The sequence below is a fragment of the Giraffa tippelskirchi genome, chromosome 4, assembly GCF_054371585.1.
Source record: "Giraffa tippelskirchi isolate mGirTip1 chromosome 4, T2T-mGirTip1v1.2.pri, whole genome shotgun sequence".
NCBI lineage: Eukaryota > Metazoa > Chordata > Mammalia > Artiodactyla > Giraffidae > Giraffa > Giraffa tippelskirchi.
In genome coordinates, this window is record NC_137278.1 from 155116564 (window position 1) to 155136048 (window position 19485).

At 52.8% G+C, this 19485-nt stretch overlaps 2 protein-coding genes and 1 long non-coding RNA gene across 46 annotated transcripts in view; 1 reads left to right on the forward strand and 2 right to left on the reverse strand.

Annotated features, from left to right (window-relative positions):
* LOC145546704 (uncharacterized) overlaps positions 1-6107 on the reverse strand; it is a 29876-nt gene extending 23769 nt beyond the window's left edge. The window contains exon 1 of the long non-coding RNA XR_014083162.1: positions 5738-6107. This is a non-coding gene — a long non-coding RNA (uncharacterized LOC145546704). The remainder of the gene's footprint in view (positions 1-5737) is intronic.
* B4GALNT1 (beta-1,4-N-acetyl-galactosaminyltransferase 1) lies at positions 4551-12017 on the forward strand. Of its 26 annotated transcripts, none has more exons than XM_081594278.1 (12): positions 4551-4622; positions 5342-5436; positions 6039-6257; positions 6763-6927; positions 7058-7164; positions 7632-7672; positions 7820-8000; positions 8992-9099; positions 9224-9414; positions 10053-10193; positions 10435-10675; positions 11316-12017. In XM_081594278.1, the coding sequence occupies exons 3-12, from the start codon at positions 6040-6042 to the stop codon at positions 11531-11533; spliced, it is 1611 nt and encodes a 536-aa protein (XP_081450404.1). In that variant the 5' UTR covers positions 4551-4622; positions 5342-5436; position 6039; the 3' UTR covers positions 11534-12017. The 26 variants fall into 26 exon arrangements, 25 of the variants coding, with proteins under 25 accessions (XP_081450404.1, XP_081450414.1, XP_081450399.1 ...); XM_081594288.1 differs by having other exon boundaries at positions 8992-9090; XM_081594273.1 differs by lacking the exon at positions 4551-4622 and adding an exon at positions 5064-5170 and having other exon boundaries at positions 5342-5636.
* A 77-nt stretch (positions 12018-12094) lies between these two features.
* On the reverse strand, positions 12095-18998 carry LOC145546693 (solute carrier family 26 member 10-like). Of its 19 annotated transcripts, none has more exons than XM_081594269.1 (19): positions 18656-18998; positions 18325-18476; positions 18039-18149; positions 17363-17475; positions 16949-17113; positions 16558-16710; positions 15636-15718; positions 15338-15485; positions 15107-15220; positions 14332-14409; positions 14147-14242; positions 13627-13733; positions 13446-13515; positions 13257-13373; positions 13083-13116; positions 12922-13004; positions 12769-12823; positions 12567-12673; positions 12095-12254 (listed from the first exon to the last, which is right to left on the reverse strand). In XM_081594269.1, the coding sequence occupies exons 3-19, from the start codon at positions 18145-18147 to the stop codon at positions 12216-12218; spliced, it is 1671 nt and encodes a 556-aa protein (XP_081450395.1). In that variant the 5' UTR covers positions 18148-18149; positions 18325-18476; positions 18656-18998; the 3' UTR covers positions 12095-12215. The 19 variants fall into 19 exon arrangements, 18 of the variants coding, with proteins under 18 accessions (XP_081450395.1, XP_081450392.1, XP_081450389.1 ...); XM_081594266.1 differs by having other exon boundaries at positions 17318-17475; XM_081594263.1 differs by having other exon boundaries at positions 12910-13004; positions 17318-17475.
* Between the last annotated feature and the right edge of the window lie 487 nt (positions 18999-19485).

Sequence of the window (19485 nt, forward strand, 5' to 3'; positions counted from 1 at the left end):
GTATACATAAATAAAATGGTCATAAATGTTTTGCATTTATATCCATCAAGAGATGGAGTGTAACCACTCCTTGAAGCTGGGATAACCTGATAATTTGCCTTAGCACCTAAATATACTTGAGAGAGAGGGTGGGGAAGGAATAATGCTGTGTGAATTACAAGCAAGTCTTCAAGGGAGCTTGAAGCTTCCACTCTCATACACTGGCTACCCTGAGACTGCCATGAAAGACCACAAGGAGAGAGAGGTTTGGCCAAGAGCACCAAACTCCCATCATGTGAGAAAAGGCAACTTGTATCATCCAGCCCCAGGTGAGCTGCCAGTTTCCTACAGCTATGTGATCATCCCAACCTGACTATCAGAAGAATCATCCCACTGAAAGTAGGTATACTGCTTGAATAAAAAAGCTTCTGAATATTTTCAAAAGCAGATTACAAGTGTTCTCTCATATTTTTAAACTGTGTATTCATGTATAATATACACACAGGAAAGTACAGATTACAAGTATACAACTCTTGTGTATTCTTACAAATTAAGCACACTTGTGTAATCAGCACTTGAATGCAGAAACACAACTTTACTAGCACCTACTTTCTTTTTGACCCCTTCTAGTTACTGCTCCATGCCTCAAAGGTAATCACAATTCTGACTACAAACATAGATTAGTTTTGCCTGTATTCTACATTTTTTAACCAAGAAAAAAATTCTAAATTAAAAAATCCATGTAAAACTTTATAGTCAGTCCTCAATGAATCTGGGGTTCTGCATTCATGGATTCAACCAGCGTTGGATCATATAGTACCATAATATGTATTTAGTGAAAAAAAAAAAATCCTCGTATAAGTGGACTTGCACAGTTCAACAATACCCTTGTGCTGTTCAAAGGTCAGCTGTATAGACTGAGAAGAAATGGTCTACAACTATACACGATAACTCATAATGCGAAAGAAAAAAAGTCAAAACACAGAAGACTACATTCTGTATGATTCTGTTTATTAAAGTAGAATACAGGCATTACTCTAGGAGATGGATTGAAAAAGATATTGCTGCAACTTAAATGGGACCTAATCAAACTCAAAAGCTTTTGCACAGCAAATGAAACCATAAACAGAATGAAAAGATAACCAACAGAATGGGAGAAAATATTTGGAAATGATGTGACTGACAAGGGATTAGCCTCCAAAATTTATAGGCAGCTCATGTGGCTTAATATCAAAACAAACAACCCAATCAAAAAATGGGCAAAAGACCTAAATAGACATTTCTCCAAAGAAGATATACAGATGGCCAAGAGGCACATGAAAAGATGTTCAACGTCACTAATTGTTAGAGAAATGCAAATCAAAACTACAATGAGATATCACCTCACACCAGTCAAATGGCTATCATTAAAAAAATCCACAAACAAAAAATGCTGGAGAGGGTGTAAAGAGAAGAGAACCCTCCTACAGTGTTTGTTGGAATGTATATTGGTATAATCACTATGGAGAACAGTAAGGATGTTCCTTAAAAAACTAAAAATACAGCTACATATGATTCTATAATCCCACCCTTGGGTATATATCCAGAGAAAAACATGGTGCAAAAGGATACATGCACTCCAATGTCCATTGCAACACTGTTTACAAGAGCCAAGACATGGAAGCAACCTCAATGTCCATTGACAGCAGAATGGATAAAGAAGATGTGGTACATATATACAATGGAATATTACTCAGCTGTTAAAAGAATGAAATAATGCCATTTGCAGCAATTTGATGGAGTTAGATATTGTCATACTAAGTGAGGCAAGTCAGACAGAGAAAGAAATATCATATGATATAGCTTATATGTAGAATCAAAAAAATGATACAAATGAACTTATTTACAAACAGACTCACAGACTTACAGAATGAACTTATGGTTACTGGAGGGAAACATAGTGGGGAAAGGAAGGGATAGTTAGGAAGTTTGGGATTGACATGTACACACTGCTTTATATAAAATGAAGAACCAAGAAGAAAAAAATTAATTAGGATTTTTTCTTGGTAATTTATTTTTAAATAAAGCAATACCTGTAACCCCCTCATTGTTCAAGGTCAACTATATAATATTCTGAATTAGTTATCTACTGCCATGTAATATATTACTCCAAACTTGGGGGATTTAAAACAGCAAACATTTATCTATCAGAATAGTAAGAGAGAATTATTGTATCACCAATAAAATTCTTCAAATACAATTCTCTTAAAATCTTTATAGTTCTCCTGTGAATCTTATTGAGGTTAACTACATCACATGAAAGCCATATTCACAAATATTATCGAGATAAACCTTTCTCTTCCTTGGGCTTCTTTGATCACTGAGAGTTCTATTGTTTAATGGAACCATTCTGAGGCACTGCCCTAGCTCTTTCTCTAACAGAGGATTTATGTTTATATCCTTGGCTTTATTTTCAGACAATAGTTTCTTGAGCATTCCTTAGATATGGTCTTTCCCTGAAAGCCTTTTTTTTTTTTTTTTTTTGGCGGCATTGGGTCTTCCTTGCTCTACGTGGGCTTTCCTGAGTTGCAGTAAGCAGGAGGCTACTCTTCGTTTCCATGTGCGGGCTTCTCATTGCGGTAGCTTCTCTTGTGGAGCACCGGCCATAGGAACTTAGATTTTTAATAATAAAATATTTGATACATCTAGAATTTATTTTGGTGTAAAGAGGGTGAGAATCTCACTTTCCTTTTCAGTAGTTGCAGCACATGGGCTCAGTGGTTGTGGTTCACTGGCTTAGTTGCTCCACAGCATGTGGACTCTTCCCAGACCAGGGATCAAACCCATGTCTCCAGCACTGGCAGGTGAATACTTATCCACTGCACCACCAAGGAAGTCCTGGGAGCCATTTTTTAAAATTCTAGCCCCACTGGTCCTTGGAGAAGCAATTTCAAACCTAACAATCCCCAGGACTTTTTTATTGGCATTCCTTTCTATAGCTTATCTCTTTCTTTTCATACATATTTTACTAAAAGTGACAAGAAGAAACCTGAAGGCACCTTCAACATTCTGCTTGAAAATCTCTATGAGATCCCCAATTCATTAGGTATGTATGCATACATGCTAATTCCCTTCAGTCATGTCTGACTCTTTGCAACCCCATGGACTGTAGCCCACCAGGTTCTCTGTCCATGGGATTCTCCAGCATGAATACTGGAGTGGGTTACCATGCCTTCCTCCAGGGGATATTCCCAACCCAGGGATCGAACCTGCATCTCTTAACATCTCCTGCATTGGCAGGCAGGTTCTTTACCACTAGTGCCACTTGGGAAGCCCCTCAATTTCCCTACTTTCCTCACTTTTCTTTATCAGCAGCCTCCTCAAAGGACATGAGACTTCTACTAATATGCTCTTCAATATTCTTCAGTCTTTCACTAACACTCCTAGATTCCTTCCTGCTTCTACCCAAGACCCAGTTCCAATCCATTCCCACATTTTTAGGTTTTTATTATGGCAGCACTTCATTTCTAGTATTTGGACAATCCTAGAAGCTAAAACCCACACTCAGGAGCCGACTATATATGCTGTTGTTTATTTTGCTCAACAGGTTTGGACATCATCCAGTATCAGTAGATATAGATTAGTCCAGTGTCCCATTGTCTGACTGAATCATATCTTTAAAAGTTTAACTTACTAATATTTAAAATTTAAATGATTAATATTTTAATTGTTAATAGATTGGCCAATTGCTCTAAGCTGAGTCCATTTACACTCACAACAGTGTATGGTAGTGACTATTTCTCCAAATACTTGACCACTTGTGTTAGCAAACTCTTTGACCTTTAGTAACTTGCTAAACAAAAACCATTTCATTGTTACTCTAATTTGGATTTTATTTATTATGAATAGGGTCAAGTGTACGTTCATATATTTGAAAAGCCATTTTTACTTTTTCCCTTAACTGCCTAATCACAATTTTTGCCTATTTGGGGGTGATTGATAATTTTTTCTTATTGATATTTTATAGCTCTTAAGAAAAATAGACCTTTATCTGTCTTACATGTTGTACATATTTTTTCACAGTTTGTCATTTCTCAAATTTGTTTATAGAAATTTCTTCACTCAAGCTTTTTATACAGGCAAATCTATTAATATTTCCTTTTATATCTTAGAGATCTCTTCCCCACTCCAAGATTATAAAAAAACAAAACAAACTCCATGAATTATTTTACTACTCTTTGTGGTTAGATTTTTAATAATAAAATATTTGATACATCTGTAATTTATTTTGGTGTAAAGAGGGTGAGAATCTCACTTTCCTTCCAGCTGATTAGTCATTTCTTTGTACACAGTTCATCCAATAATCCATCCTTCCCTCTCCCCTGCCCCCACATTTTCATTATGTTTTACATTTCTTATTATATCTTTTTTCCCTATTAAATTGTGACATTTTATTATAATCATGGAACTTAGGGCAGCATCAAGAATCCAGCTACAGCTAAGGTAGTACAGGTCTGCAGCTTGCACGCCTAAGTACAACTAATCTAGGCACTGTTTGGGGTTTCTTCACTTCCGCAAGTCTGCAATAAGGAGCAGTCAGAAGAAGCAGGCCCTTGAATCACTGAGTGTTTGTTACATCATTGAGTATTCGTTAGATAACTGCGGTATGCGGGGGCTGGAGGGCGGGGGAGGCGAGGCTGGGAGGGAGGCTGTCAACTTGTCTTTGTTAGCTAGGCAGTCTTTTATTTTCCAGTCTTGTCTGGGTTCCTTTATCTCACCCTAAGTATCCAAATCTTCCTTGAAATGGGGTTACAGGGCGTCCCCACCCCATCGCTTCCCAAAGCCCTTATCGCCTGTCCTGGCCTATAGTCTCGATGGAAAGACGGCTCCGAACGAATAGGAATAGAGTGACTGGGATCGCAGTGGGGCGGGGGAGATGCCAGGGTTCGGAGGCGAAGGGCTGGCGGAGAGGGAGGGGGCGTGGAGAGAAGGACCTTCGAGCATCTCTAGCTTCGCGCCCCCGCAGTGTCCTCCGCGCCCACCAGAAGGCGCCCCAGCGCTCTCATTCTTGGCGCGTAGCCAGACGCTCCGCCGCAACCAGCACCGGAGTCGAGTCGCCGCGATCTGAAAAGCCGGGTGGCGGCCCAGGCTCTCCCGGCCTGGCAAGTGGGACAGGGTCCCAGGGAACCCCGGATTTGTTTCTGGGATTGAGGTGCGGCGGTTTGTCGACTCCGATCCCCTAACCCCGCAGGAAACGCCCAGAACCACCCCGGCGCCTTGGTCTACAAAGCCCGGAGAGTCCAAAGGCGGGCGGGGTCGTGCGCGCTCGGGAGGCAGGAGGATTCCCCCTCACTCTCAGACTCACGCCCGGCTCCCCCATCAGGCCGCCTCCAGCCCCATGAGGACTCTCAGGCTAGGGCTGAGAGCCTGGCACAGCCCTGATCGAAATCTTGAGGCGGCCTTAGAGCGTTAAGACAGGTCAGTGCTGGGGCGGGACGCGGGACTGAGCCGGAGGCGGGAGGAGGCGCGCGCACTGGTCCACCTTGTCGCCCCACACGGCTTCGCGAGGCCACTCACGGGGTCACCTCCGCCGGGGCCACCCAGCAGCGCGGGCGTGATTCTGCATTTTTCATGACAGGCAAGGTGTGGCGCTGCCCTCTGCAGCCCACCCGGGCCAGGTGATGCTCGGACTGAGGGGGGTGGGGAATGCGTGGGCCAAGGGAGGCGGCGGGCTCCGGAACATCGGCTATTTTAACAAAACGGTGCTTTTTCTACTTACGAGCCGCCGCGTCGAAACCGCTACCTCCAAAGGTCTCTTGCTTCATCGAGATAACAGGCCACGGGCGTGAAAGGAAAGCGAGATGTGGGAGAGGGCGAGAAGAAAGGAGGCCAGGAGACCCGAGGCCCGGGGAGTGAGGGGAGGGGGACGAGGGTACCGATTCGCTATACAAATCCTGGCGCGCGAGATGCGGGAAGCCCCAGCGGGGCCGGCTGGAGTCTCCGGAACCGCGGGGGCCCAGAGTCTCAACCCACGCTTTCGCTCACCACCTTCTCATCCTCCCACTCCTTCCCCCACCCAGGATGCGGCTGGGCCGCCGGGCCCTCTGTGTGCTCTTCCTGCTGCTCGCCTGCGCCTCGCTGGGGCTCCTGTACGCGAGCACCCGGGTCGCGCCGGGCCTCCGGGCACCTCTTGCGCTGTGGACGCCCCTACAGGGCAACCCCAGGCCAGAACTGCTAGGTCTTGCCCCTGAGCCCAGATACGCACACATCCCGGTCAGGATCAAGGAGCAAGTGGTGGGGTGAGTGTAAGGAGTCGGGGTGACAGCATGGCACTCGCTGGGGGGTAGTCTGGGAAGCTTCTGTTTCGTCTACTGCTGAGCTCTGATGCCCGGGTTCCCCAGACTGGTTGTGTGTGGGCGGGGGAGAGGTGGTGAAGTGGGAGGTGGAGGGGGATACTGAGTCTTGTGCTTCAGGGGTGGGGAAGGGAGGGTTGCAATCAAGGGAGGGCCCTGACTTTCTGAATCCTGGTCATTCCCTGTGAAAGGAGTCCAGCAGGGGTCCTGATGGTGTGTAGGCAACTCTGAAACCTTAGCATTTGGTCTATTCTACATCTCTGTAAAATCCAAATGTAGAGGATGGGTCATCCAGGGGACTATTTGAAAAGCAGTGATTAAGGGGACAGATTTTGGATGGACAGGGTTGAATGGCGAAGGTGCTGGTGCTGTGTCAACCTTCCGTGGGATGAGTGAGCTGTATGGCTGGGCTCTGAGCCATACAGCTCAGGGCTTCCTCCCCTCTCCACAGGCTGCTGTCTGCAAACAATTGCAGTTGTGAGTCCAGTGAGGGGAGCCTTCACCTCCCCTTCCAGAGGCAGGTCCAAGCCTTTGACTTCACCAAGGCCTTTGACCCTGAGGAGCTGAGCACTGTGTCTGCCTCGAGGGAGCACGAGTTCCAGGCCTTCCTTTCAAGGTACCCAGCGGAAAGGAGAGTGTGACTCTGCCTGTGGAGAGCAGTGAGAGGCCTGGAGGGAGGGTGTGGTAGGAGGGAGAGCGCGGGTACCCTTGACTCCTCTTCTGTCCTCCCCCTCCTTCACTGCCAGGAGCCAGTCTGCTGCTGACCAGCTGCTCATAGCCCCTGCCAACTCCCCGCTACAGTACCCCCTGCAAGGTGTGGAGGTCCAGCCTCTCAGGAGCATCTTGGTGCCAGGTGGGGAGGAGGGTCCAAGGGGAGGACCTAAACTACTGTGAGGGTGGCAGAGCTCAGGCTGGGTGAGAAAGAATGAGGGAAGATTGGAATACCAGGTGGGGGGCTTCTAATGTAAGGGAACAGAGGTCAGGGAGGGCTTATGAGGTGAGAGATGGAGATGGGGACAGAAGGGACTCTAGGGTTGTGGGGAATTGCCGAAGACAACTGGAGAGGTTTGGGGAGAAGGGTGTGTTCTTGCTGACTGGCTGAAGTTAGAGGGACAGGCAGGGCAGGCCACACAAGACCAACTGCTTTGATGGGAAGGAGTGAGAAATTGGTTACTCTGGGCTATACCCTGCAACATGCCCTGCTGTGGCCTCAACAGGAGGGATGGGTGAGAAGTTCTGTGCTGTGTGAGGTGAAAGAGGGAGGAGAAAGGGAGGAATCCCAGGCTGTCTGTGATTCTGGTTCCCTCTCCTTGGTTCCAGGACTGGGCCTGCAGGCCACTTCTGGTCAGGAGGTATACCAGGTGAGAAGAAACAGGAGGGTATGGAGGCCAGGTGGGCATTAATGATGCAGGGAGGGCAACGAGGCTGCCAAAGGAGGGATAGAAGAAGCAAGGAAGCAAGAGGTGGATAGGAGGCATCACCCTGCACTCGCCAATCCCCTCTCCCAGGTGAACCTGACTGCCTCCTTGGGCACCTGGGACGTGGCAGGGGAAGTAACTGGAGTGACTCTCACCGGAGAAGGGCAGCCAGATCTCACCCTCGCCAGCCCAGGGCTGGACCAACTCAATCGGCAGCTGCAACTGATCACTTACAGCAGCCGAAGCTACCAGGCAAACACAGCAGACACAGGTAAGAGGCCTGGGTGGATGTAGTAACAGGCTGGGTGAACACAGGAAGCCAGAAAGTCAGGAACAAGCAAATGGCAGAGGGTGTGGGAGACACTCGGGCAATGGCCAGAGCTGCCCGGACACACAATGGGCATTTCAGCTGGGCCAGCAGGGCCAAGGAGGGAGAGAAGGGGCCTTTGTTCAACTGGGGCTGGAACAGGCCAGAGGGAAACCCGAGCCTTAGGTGTGTCCCCCCTTCAGGCCAACCATGGGGGCCCCAGGAAGTGACCTGACCCAGGAGCTAGAAGACTCAAGCTCTATTCCTAGCCCGCCACTTATTAGAGGACAAAGAGCTTTCTCTCCCAGAGCCCCTATTTCTCCTCTGGCAAAAGGGGTATAACAGCCCTCCTGCTTCTCTCCAAGGCTTCTATACCAAACCTACTCCCACTGGGGGGCCTTTGCACTTGCTGTTCCCTCTGCCTAGAATGCTCTTCCCCTAGATTTTTGCATGGCTGGCTCCTTATCATTTGGATCTCAGTTCAGATGTCTCCTCTTCACTCTCACAATACTTGTCTTATTTTCTATTCAATACTTATCTGTATCTGAATTTTCCTATTTATTTAGCCTGGAACCAGATGGACTAGGTTCCTACCCTAGCTTTCTTGCCTAAGAGTTGGGTAATTATGGACAAGTTAATTTCTCTGTGCCTTCTTTTTCTGTAGTAGGAATCTACTTAATAGGGCTATTGTGAGGATTAAATGAGTTCATATAGTTAAGGTAATTTTAAAAGTGCCTGGCACATAGTAAATGCTCAATAAAGGCTAGCTTTTAATGAAAACTTTTATCACCTTCTCCCACCCATTAAAATGTAAGTTCCAGGGGGATAAGAACCTTGCATTCTTATCTAACAGGGCCTGAAAAGTGCAACACCGGGTAGGCACTTAAATATTGACTTACTGAAAAGAGAACATTGTCCAAGCCCTAGGGGCCACATCTCATGTCTTTCTTCCCAGTCCGGTTCTCAACCGAGGGACACGAAGCTGCCTTCACCATCCGCATAAGACACCCACCCAACCCTCGGCTGTATCCACCTGGGTCTCTACCCCAGGGAGGTGAGACTGGTATGCTCAGGGGCAGAGATCCAGCCTGACAGGAAGAAAGTTGGGAGAGGGTGGCCCTGGGAGGTGTCTTCCTTCTCCTCACTCGCCACTCTCCTCTGCACCTAACCCTGCCCCTCACTCCTAGCCCAGTACAACATCAGCGCTCTGGTCACCATCGCCACTAAGACCTTCCTTCGTTACAATCGGTTACGGGCACTCATCGCCAGCATCCGCCGCTTCTACCCGACGGTCACAGTGGTAATCGCCGACGACAGCGACAAGCCAGAGAGCATTAGAGGTCCCCACATCGAGCACTATCTCATGCCTTTTGGCAAGGTGCACAGCCACAGGGCACCGGGAGGGGGCATGCCCTCAGTCCGCAGTCTCCGGGGTAGTGAATCCAGCAAGAGGATTTCTGGAATGTAAGCTCCATGGGAGCAGGAATCGTGCTGTCTTATTTGAGCTGCCTTCTTAGAATGGTGCTTAGCACCTAGTGGGGGCTCAATAAATAGTTGATGAATGAATGAATGAACGCATGAATCAAATGCATTCCAAGACTCTCCCCCAGAATACCCACTCAGAGCCTCTGGCAGTGGGAAACTGCATTTTTTTTTTAACCTAGCTCCCGGCCATTCGTAAGCACTTCCAAAGTCTGGAAAGGGGCACAGGCTGTTGAGGGGCTTCCCGGGTGGCTCACTGGTAAGGAATCTGCCCTCAGGAAATGCAGGTTGGATCCCTGGGTAGGGAAGATCCCCTGGAGGAGGAAATGAACCCACTCCAGTATTCTTGCCTGGGAAATCTCATGAACAGAGGAGCCTGGCGAGCTCCAGTCCATGGGGTCGCAGAGTCGGTCGCAGACTGAGCACACACGCACAGACAGAGGCTGTTGAGAGGGGTCAGGAGTGAGGAGGAAAGGTGGCAGAGGGCTGCGTCCTATCTCGATAGCATCGCCAATCGTACTTACCCTTCCCCAGGGCTGGTTCGCAGGCCGGAACCTGGCCATATCCCAAGTAACCACCAAGTACGTGCTGTGGGTGGACGATGACTTCGTCTTCACTGCGCGGACGCGACTAGAGAGGCTTGTGGACGTGTTGGAGCGGACGCCGCTGGACCTGGTAGGGGAGGGGCCGCGGGATGGAGGGTGGGAGGAGGGCTTCCGGCAGGCTAAGGCCAAGGCCGGGAGACCCGAGAGCAGCCAGCCCTGGGACGGAAGCAGAGCCTGGGCCACTGTCTGGGTCCTGCAGGGGTGGGGCGGGAAAGGACCCAGCAGGGAAGCCGCCCTGGTGGAGAGAAGGAGCCCAGACCTAACCCCTTCCAGTGCGCGTCCGGCCTGCAGCCATCCTCCTGCTCCGGCAGGTGGGGGGCGCAGTGCGCGAGATCTCCGGCTTCACCACCACCTACCGGCAGCTGCTGAGCGTAGAGCCCGGCGCGCCAGGCCGCGGGAACTGCCTCCGGCAGAAGCGCGGCTTCCACCACGAGCTCGTCGGCTTCCCGGGGTGCGTGGTCACCGACGGCGTGGTCAACTTCTTCCTGGCGCGCACTGACAAGGTGCGCGAGGTCGGCTTTGACCCGCGCCTCAGCCGCGTGGCGCACCTGGGTGAGTGGCGCCCCCTCCAGGCCGGGCAGGGACCCTTCGGGACTCGGGACCAGGGACCGCGGGGTGGTCGCGCAGTAAGGTGCCTGGGGCCCTGGGTACTACTGCCCGACCACCCCGCGGAGCCCACAGCTGCCACCGGGGTCCCTAGAGCAGTTCTACGAAGATTTCCCAAGACCTGTGCCCCGGCCACAGAGAGAGCTCCAAACATCCCAGCCCCAAACATCATTTAAACCTCAGCGGCCAGTACAGCCACTGGGTCTGCCTTGAGCTTCCCCACCACTGTCACCTCGGCCTCTATCCTGCTCCCAACCGAATCTCCTGGCTCAGGCCACCTCGGAGCAGCCAACTCAGCATTTATTGAATTTGTGTGTGTGTGTGTGTGTGTGTGTGTGTGTGTGTGTGTGTGTGTGTGTGTGTTGCGGGAGGGAGGAAGGGATCAGTTTTCAAAGCACAAGGTAAGGATATTGACTCCATTTTATACAAGACTCAAAAGGGTTGATTTACATGCCCAAGGTCCTTAGAGATGGAGTCTTTGCATATGCACCCACCATATTCCAAATCTCAGTTCTCCTTTAGGGGCAGTGGTGCCTCTGTATCCTCAAGACCCTTCATTGTGTACTCCCCTTCCCTCTACCCCCAGAATTCTTCCTAGATGGACTTGGTTCTCTTCAAGTGGGCTCCTGCTCAGACGTCGTTGTGGATCACGCATCCAAGTTGAAGTTGCCTTGGACCTCAAGGGACGCGAAGGCAGAGACTTATGCTCGGTACCGTTACCCGGGATCACTGGATGAGAGTCAGGTGGCCAAACATCGCCTGCTCTTCTTCAAACACCGGCTCCGTTGCATGACCTCGGAGTGATGGCCACTTGGGGCCTTTCAGCTGTCAGACTGGGCCTGCCTCCTTGTTCCTGCCAGGAATTCCTAGCAAACCCCACCAGCCAGTGACCACTCCACTGACTGTCCCCAGTCTCCTTCAGAACTTGATCCCAAACGGGTTTGTCCTGGCGTCACTCCTCCTTTCTGCAAGTGCCCAGGGGCATGATGGAGCCATAAATTGTCCCACAGCCTGTGCCAAGTCCTCCCCCCTACCCCTTCCCCTAGGGCAGGAAGTGGGGGGTTGCTTTTCAAGTGCCAAAGAGCCCAAAGGAGGACTCTAAAAACCTAAAGCAGAAATACTCTCCTCTCATCTCCTTGGTACTAAGGGGTTGGGGAAGCCCCCAATATATAGTCCCAGGGCTGTGCCCCTATCTCTGGATCCAGGACTCTGTGCAGTGGCTGCAGCCTCACCCCCATGGAGAGAATGGAGTTGGAATGGGGGCTGGTGAACATACAGGGGAAAGCCATTTTTAGTTGTGTCTTTGCAATGCTTTGGGAGTGGAGGAAGGGGCACCAAGGGTCCATGTGCAGACACCCAGACTCATTTCATGAACCCCAGAGGCTCTCATCTTCATTTTATTAGTTACATGAAGTCAGGGGACACAGGGGCCATGGCCCGCCTCACACATGTCTTGTTGGGGCCCTCCACACACGAAATGACCGGGTCAGACCCACACTGTGCAAGTCTTCGGACCATTGAGCTCCTGGAACAGGGAAGGGGCATGTCAGAAGTAGATTCGGTGCTCCCCTCCCTCACCACGATTTGGCAGTCCTCTCCGGGACACACTGCCTGCTTTGGAACTTCAGTTCCTCAGTTCTTCACCCTCAGCTGGGCCCTGTCTCCCTGGCTTAGACTTACATTGACTAATCATTTCATCCCCATCCCTTTCCTTCATCGTCCTCCTAAGCCCCCTTCGAAAATCCCTCTGCCAGGGTCTTCAGTCACTGACTCACACCTTCCCTCACCATAGGCCAGCACCTCCCAGCTTCCACTCCCATTGCTATTGCCGCCTCACCAGCCTCTCCAGGGCGTGTGCAGCTGCATCCTGGACACTCACAAACAGCTGTTCTGGGGTCACTCTGTCCAGGAGTCCTGCCTGGGTCAGCGTCCCCAGCACTGAGGCTGTGAGGAGAGGGGCTCAGGTCCTCAGGTCCTACGTCCACAGTGTCCTCTTCCCTCCCCACTGTCTCCAGACCCCTCCATCCTGCACATCTCACCATTACACTGAGCCAGGAGAAGGTGGATCCCAGCATCTTGGCATCGACTGGCCAGCTGCAGGGGTGGGGGTGGGGGAGGGAGTTAAGTCCTACATCAGAAGGTGTTCATGAAACCACAAGGGGACTTCCTCCTTAGCCTACCCTCTCCCTCACCTGAACCATTTCTCTGGCCCCTGCAGCATCTGCAAAGGTGACACCACTGCAGTCTAGGACCACCACCCTGACAGGCTCAGCAACTAGGGTGAGAGAAGACAGGAAGATTCAGATGCCTACATGGGTGGGGCCCAAATCTCCCTCCTATCCTCCCACCTCACCTGCATCAGGTGGGCCATCTGTCTTTGGAGCCTCCTGTGAGTAGAGAAGGGGAGTCACCACCTCTGAGACACGAGCACAAACGTGCAACCAGTGAGCCCAAGGATCCCCCTTGGAACACCCACTTGCCTCCCAGCCCCAAAGAAGCCACACTTCCCTTTGACCAGGTCCCTCACCTTGCCTCCTTCTCCAAGCCCCAGATGCCACTCCAGGATGCGGCGAAACTGCCCTCGGGTCCCAAAGTAAAGCGGTGCTGGATAGCTCAGGATGCAGAGCCCCGGGACCTGGAGGAGCTAAGGGGTCAGCGGGTCAGTGAACCATCCAAGTCTAATCTTCCCTTCCTTCTTTGGCTGTAGCCCACCCACCTTGTGGCTCTCTCTGAGTGGCCTGTAGAGCTCTGTCCCCTCAGCCAGTCCAAGTGCCAGGCACTGTACCCTGGGCAGGAAGCTGGGGTCAGATTCCCAGCCTGATCTGGCTGGAGAGTCACCCCAAGCACTCTGTTCTCTCCCTTCCTCTCATCTTGACTCCCCTCATCTCTGCTCCCACCTCTGGGTGCGGCAGACCACAGTCATCATGGAGAAGACCACACCTACAGCCAGGCCCAGGTCCACACTCAGGGTCACGACAGCCACCCATGTGACCATCCACACAGCCTGCAGGACATGGATGGGAGTGAAATGCCCAGAAGAAATGCCAGGCCCTCACTGCCAGGGAAGGAGGGTCCAGGGGCAGTGACTGCCAGGGCAAATGATGGGGAGGGAGGGCCTGGGAGAAAGTAGAAAGAATGACAGAAGGAAGGAATGAGGTTGACCTAATAGGGGATACACACCAAGTGTAAGGACCTCACACCTTGAACCACCTGGGGAGTTACAAATACTCAGGTCTGAAGAGGTTCAAGCTTTACCCTTCACCTTGTCTCTGAGTAAAGGGATTAGGAGGTATACAAGTTGAAGGTGGGTAGGCTGCAGAACTCAGGACTGAGACAGTTAACTTTGATCAAGGGCAGAGGCCGGGGATGCTAGGAAGGTGGGAGGGGGCATCTGAGAGCAATGCTGCCATTTCTCACAAAGTCCACGCGGCTGATGCGCCATAGTTGAGGGAGTTCTCGCATCTGGAAGAACATCTGGCGCATGCTGGAGATGTTGATGCAGGCCAAGACAGCCTTAGGGCAGAGGAGGTAGGCTGACCAACCCCATGTGTGGGGAGGTAGCCGTCCCTCCCAGCCATCCCTCCGCCTCCTCTGCTGCTTACCTTGGGCAGATAGTAGAAGAGGGGCCCCAGCCACAGTAGCACAGACAGGACAACCATGCAGGAGAAGAGGCCTGCCAGCTGTAGAGCAGGAGGGACAGAAGCAAAGAAGGGAGGGAACCTCACCCACTCCTACTGAGAGATGGTCTCCTGCCTCTGTGTCAGCCTTCTTGGAATTCCCCTCCTCCCAAAATCCCCTTCCACACTGCTGTTCCTCACTCCTTAACCCCTTCTTGATATTGTGCTGTTCACTTTTCCCCTCACCCAATTAAATACCTGTCATTTGTTGGTTTCCCCCAAGATATAGTTCAACATCCCTATTTTTGTAGCCTACCTCCATTTTAAAAGCCACTGTTGGATGACCCTAAAAAGCAGGCTAACCACATGCTTAGGACACCAACAAATACAGGAAACCAAAAATATTAGTGAGAGACTTTAATATGTGACATTTATTTTAAAAAGAATATGTTCTCACAAGGAAAAAGTCCAGAATTTTGTTTCTTAAATTTACTTTCCAGATTAGTATTGTCCTTATTTTGAACTACATATAAGACACCATGCCCTTTCTCAGTGCTTAGAATCTACAGAGGTCTTAATAGACCTTTCTTCTCTATGTTCTTCCCAGATAATCCCATCTCCCCACTCACCTTCCCTCACAGATTCCCATTGTCCTCTACAGGACTGCCATCTGGTTATCTTCCAATCTTCCACCTGTTCCACCACCACCCAACATGGATGTCCCTCCCTCCTTCTCCTCACCCAAGAACATGGCTCTTACCTGTGTGTTCCCACCAGCATCCACTAGTAGGCTGGTTGTAGCTAACGTGGCAGAGTTGGGAAAGCAAGAGAAGAGGGAGGAGACGAGGTTGGAGACACCATGTGCCAGGAGCTCCTGAAAGGATGCATGAGATGAAGAGGAGAGATACGAAGGCATGGCTAGGAGGGGGAAATCACGTTAGGGGGCTCTCTGTCTCCTGAATGAGGCTGGGGTCCTCACTCAAAGTCACACCTGGTTGGAGTCAATAGTGTAGCTGTACTTGTCTGCATAGATGGAGGCCAGGGAGGCAGACACTGCAAAGGTAACCAGCGCCATGGGCAACGAGTCGGCCAGAATCTTGGGCAGCTCAGCCAGGCTGGGGAGGAGAGGCTGGGGAAATCTGGAGAAAGAGAGGAATCTATGTTGAGGGTGGGTTGGGAATAATAAGGATATGAGGAAGGAGAGGAAATAGTACAGAGCAGGGCAGGAGGAGGCGTTGGGTGGGAGAGTTGTGAGAGAAGAAAACTAGTGCTTTTTCACTCTCTCTTACCCTCCAGGCAGCAACCCAACTATCTGGACATTGTATCTTGTGTCCAGGGAAGAGGTGAAGCAGAGCACAGAGGCCAGAAGCACCTGGGAAAGAGAGCAAATTAGAGCATGGGTAGAGATGGCCCCCAGCAGAGGCTAGAAGGGGCTCAATATGAGAGGATTGTAACTCAGGATTAGGGGTTGCAGGAGCCCAGCAACTGAGGGAGCTGGGGTGTGTTTGGGATGGGTGCCTGACAACTGATTTAGAGTGAAGAGGGAATTCCCTGGTTCTCCAATGGTTAGGACTCTGTTCTCTAAGGAGTCAGTTCAGTCCCTGGTGTCGGGGAACTAAGATCCTGCAAGCTGCGCAGCGGTTCAAAAAAAAAAAAGTAGAATGAAGGAAAGAAAAATGATGTGTGCCTGGAACTATGGAGAGAGATGGACCAGAGGAAGTGAGAGGGGACTGCTATGAGGGATGGTGGATATCGAGAGGTACAACCGAGCCATTCTAAGCAGGGAAGCTGGGTTACATCTAGGGATATATGGGGTATCTGTGGGGTATGTGTGGAATGCTGTTTAACTGAGGAGAGAGAGAAATGTAGGTGGATGCCGGAAGGGAGATGAGCCTTGAGTTACAGTGAAAGACCGGGTGAGAGGAGAGAAAAGACGGGAGTGGAGGTGCTGTGGCCAGAGACACCGCAAGGGGGCGCTGTAAGGAGAAAGAAGGCTTTCTTAGAGGCTTTGTGAGAGAAAGGCGAACCCGTGGGTGGGGGATTCCCGAGGGTCAAAGCGTTCTGAGAAGACGCCTGGCAAAGCACACGTGGGAGCAGGACCTCTCGTGTGTGACCTCTCCGCGCTCCACGAGGGGGCGGCAGCGGCCACTTCCTATAGGGCAAGCAGGGTCTGCGTGGTGCACGGGGCTGGCACCCGGGAGCCATCCTCACCATGGCGATTTCCCCCGGGATGGGGGTGGGTAGCCTGTCTCTGAATCTCACGTTCAGTTCCTTGACCGGCACGAGCAGCGCCAGGCTGAGTGCCGAGATGGTCAGTTCGGCGGGACTGCTCCGGGGCAGCGCCGTCAACACGGCGGCCAATGTCTGTGGGCAGGGCAGTGAGCAGAGGGGCCTGGGGCCAGGGTCGACTGCCGGCAGTCCTGATCCCCAGACTGAGACGAGGCCTTCTCTCCTGGCTCCCAGTAGGGCTTCCACCTCCTCGGCGACCCTCACTGCCCCCCCACCACCACACACTGTCCCTCCACTGGCCCTCCTTCCTTCCTTGCAGGTTTCCCTCTTCCCAGGATCAGTAGAAGCCTCCTCGCTGTTCTCCCACCCCCACCTTGAAAAGAGCAAAGCAGCCAATCTGACGTGGGAGGGGCACCCCCAAAAGGCTAGGCAGTTGGGACACGAGCACGTGCAGGGCGGCCCCGCTGGTCAGCGCTTTGACTACAGGCTCCGACAAGAAGGTGGCCAGGATGCCCAGCTGCAGGGCGAACATCCCCAGCTGCAGAGGAGAAGATGCCCGGATCACCACCGGAGAAGAGCAGACCAGTCCCGGCACAGGGCCACCGGCTTCTCCGCGCACCTCTTCTGCCTAGACTGCCGCTGGACACTTGTCCCTCCCTCTCCCCTGGTCCCCAGCGTGGACTCCCCCCAGTTCTTCCCCCTCCCCCCTCCGCGCCACACCCCCACCCCGGTCCTCCCTCACCATCAGGGCCCCGCTCCCGAAGGCCACTGCCGCAGCCGCACCAACCCGCTGAGCATACAACTGTTCCCTCTCAATTCCGCTCAGGTTCCCCGAGAGGGGTTCGGGCACCAGCCGCTCCACGGCCGAGCCCGTCATGAGGCTGAGGACAGCGAAAGTTCCTAGGGCCAGGGAAGAAACGCACAGATCACCAGATGTGCCGGCCTACGGGGAGGTGACCGCCCAGGCTCCGCGCCCTCTGCCAGAAAGGCTGCTGTCAGACCACCTCTCCTAGAAGGCTGGCTGCTCAGGTGAAGGCTGTGGGGCCAAGAGCTGGGGCAGCAGCCCGAACCAGCGGTGAGGGAGGAAACCAGGGAGCACCCCCCCCGCAAGAAATTGCCCCCCAACTGCATCCCTGCCCCTCCTGCAGACGCCCTGCGGACTACACCCTCCTCTGGGTGACAGCGAATCTCTTCTCCCCTCTTTCATGTCGTAGAGACGTTCTTTTAAACCAGACTTCATGGAGAGGAAAAGTCCAAGTAAACTCCCACCTCTTTGCACCCCCTCAAACCCACAACAGGCACTACCTAGGTCAGAGGCTCAGGGCAGTCCAGCAGGGGATGGTGGAAAAGAAGGTGAGGGACCAAAGAGGGGAGTAAGGGCGAGGGAGCTTATAAGAAGGGAAGCCTCAATGCCCTGTCCATTTCACCCCACAGAGAGGGAGAGGAGTCCGTGGGTCACTCACCAGTAGATAGGTGTCTCCCAGTACCCAACAAGGTGTAGATGAGGACAGGAAAGAAAGAAGTGTAGAGTCCGAACACTGGGGGCACAGAGGTCAGGAGGGCAAAAGCCATGCCTGGGGGCATAGTGGAAGGAAAGGTCTTTGGTGTGTGGGTGAGGGGCTAGGGGGGCTGGGGGGCTGGGGGGCTGGGGCCCCACCCTCCAGGACCACTCTTCCCCTCCCACACTCTCGGAGGCTGGCACAGGCACGCTAAATCACACCACAGGAGGGAACTGAGGGGTTAACAGGCCTCGGTGGGTGGGAGGTCGTGGGGCGGTCAAGGTCAGAGATCCGTGTCCGCTGCGTCCTGGGGGGGGCAGGCGGTCAAGCCAAGAGGTCTCTCCAGTTCCCTGAGCCGGACCGTGGCCAAGACTTCGCGCAGGATTGCACAGATGAGGGGAGCTGGGGGTGGGGATCTGATGGAGCTCCACTGTCCTTACCCAGAACTCGGCCTCGGGTCCCTGTCGCCGAGCCCGCAGCCACACTAGCCCACCCGCCTCGCTCCCGGTTGCTAGGCCCTGTGCCCACCCGAAGCCCCCTAGAGCTAGGGCCCCTGCCAGGCTGGTGTTGGGGCCGCTCACCCTGGGGCACGTGCACGATGCCCACGGTCAGTCCGGCCACCGCGTCCCCGAGCAGCCAGGTCCGCCAGCGGTAGTGCGGCAGCCAGCGCAGCGGGGGCAGCCGCGCCAGCAGCAGGCGCCACGCCCCCGGTCCGGAGCAGGCGCGGGCCCGCCGCCGCCACAGCCGGGACCAGCGCGGCTCCGCAAGCAGCTCGGGCTCCTGCTCTGCGTCCCCGAAGAGCTGCTGGAACCGGGTCTCGGTGAGAGGTTCCCTGAACTTGGCGCCCACGGGGGACTTAAGGTCGGAGGCCTCTCCCGGACCTGGGCAGGTCCTGGCGCCCGGTGGCCCACTCATTTCGCCCTTGGCCACCTCCAACTCCGCCCAGCCTTAAATACCCCTCGGCCCGCCGGCCCCGCGGCCCGCCTCCTTGGAGCAGAGTCCAATCCCATCCCGGAGGGAGCCCTCTCTTGGGGACCTTCTACAGTCAGGAGACAGCTGCGCCTTGGGGAGGGGGTGTCTCTGTGTTAGGCGTTTCCCTCAGCCATCCTTGGCCTGGTCGCTGGCTCTGGAGCCTGCTGTGGAGGAACCAGAGAGATAGGCCAGAAAACAAACGCACCCAAACACCCAACACCCACTACCGCTCCTGGGTCTTTTGACTCCCGCCTCTCACTCCCGGTGGTTTCTTTCTGCATTAGCACCTGGGGCACAGACAGATGCTGACTCCTCTGGGGTTGCTGATCATCCTCAGGGCTGCTGTATGGCCCACAAGAAAGTTCAGCGGTGTTCCAACCTCCCTTTCTCCCCGCAGACCCTAATTCTCATGGGGCAGAGCTTCTCACTAGAAAGTGTA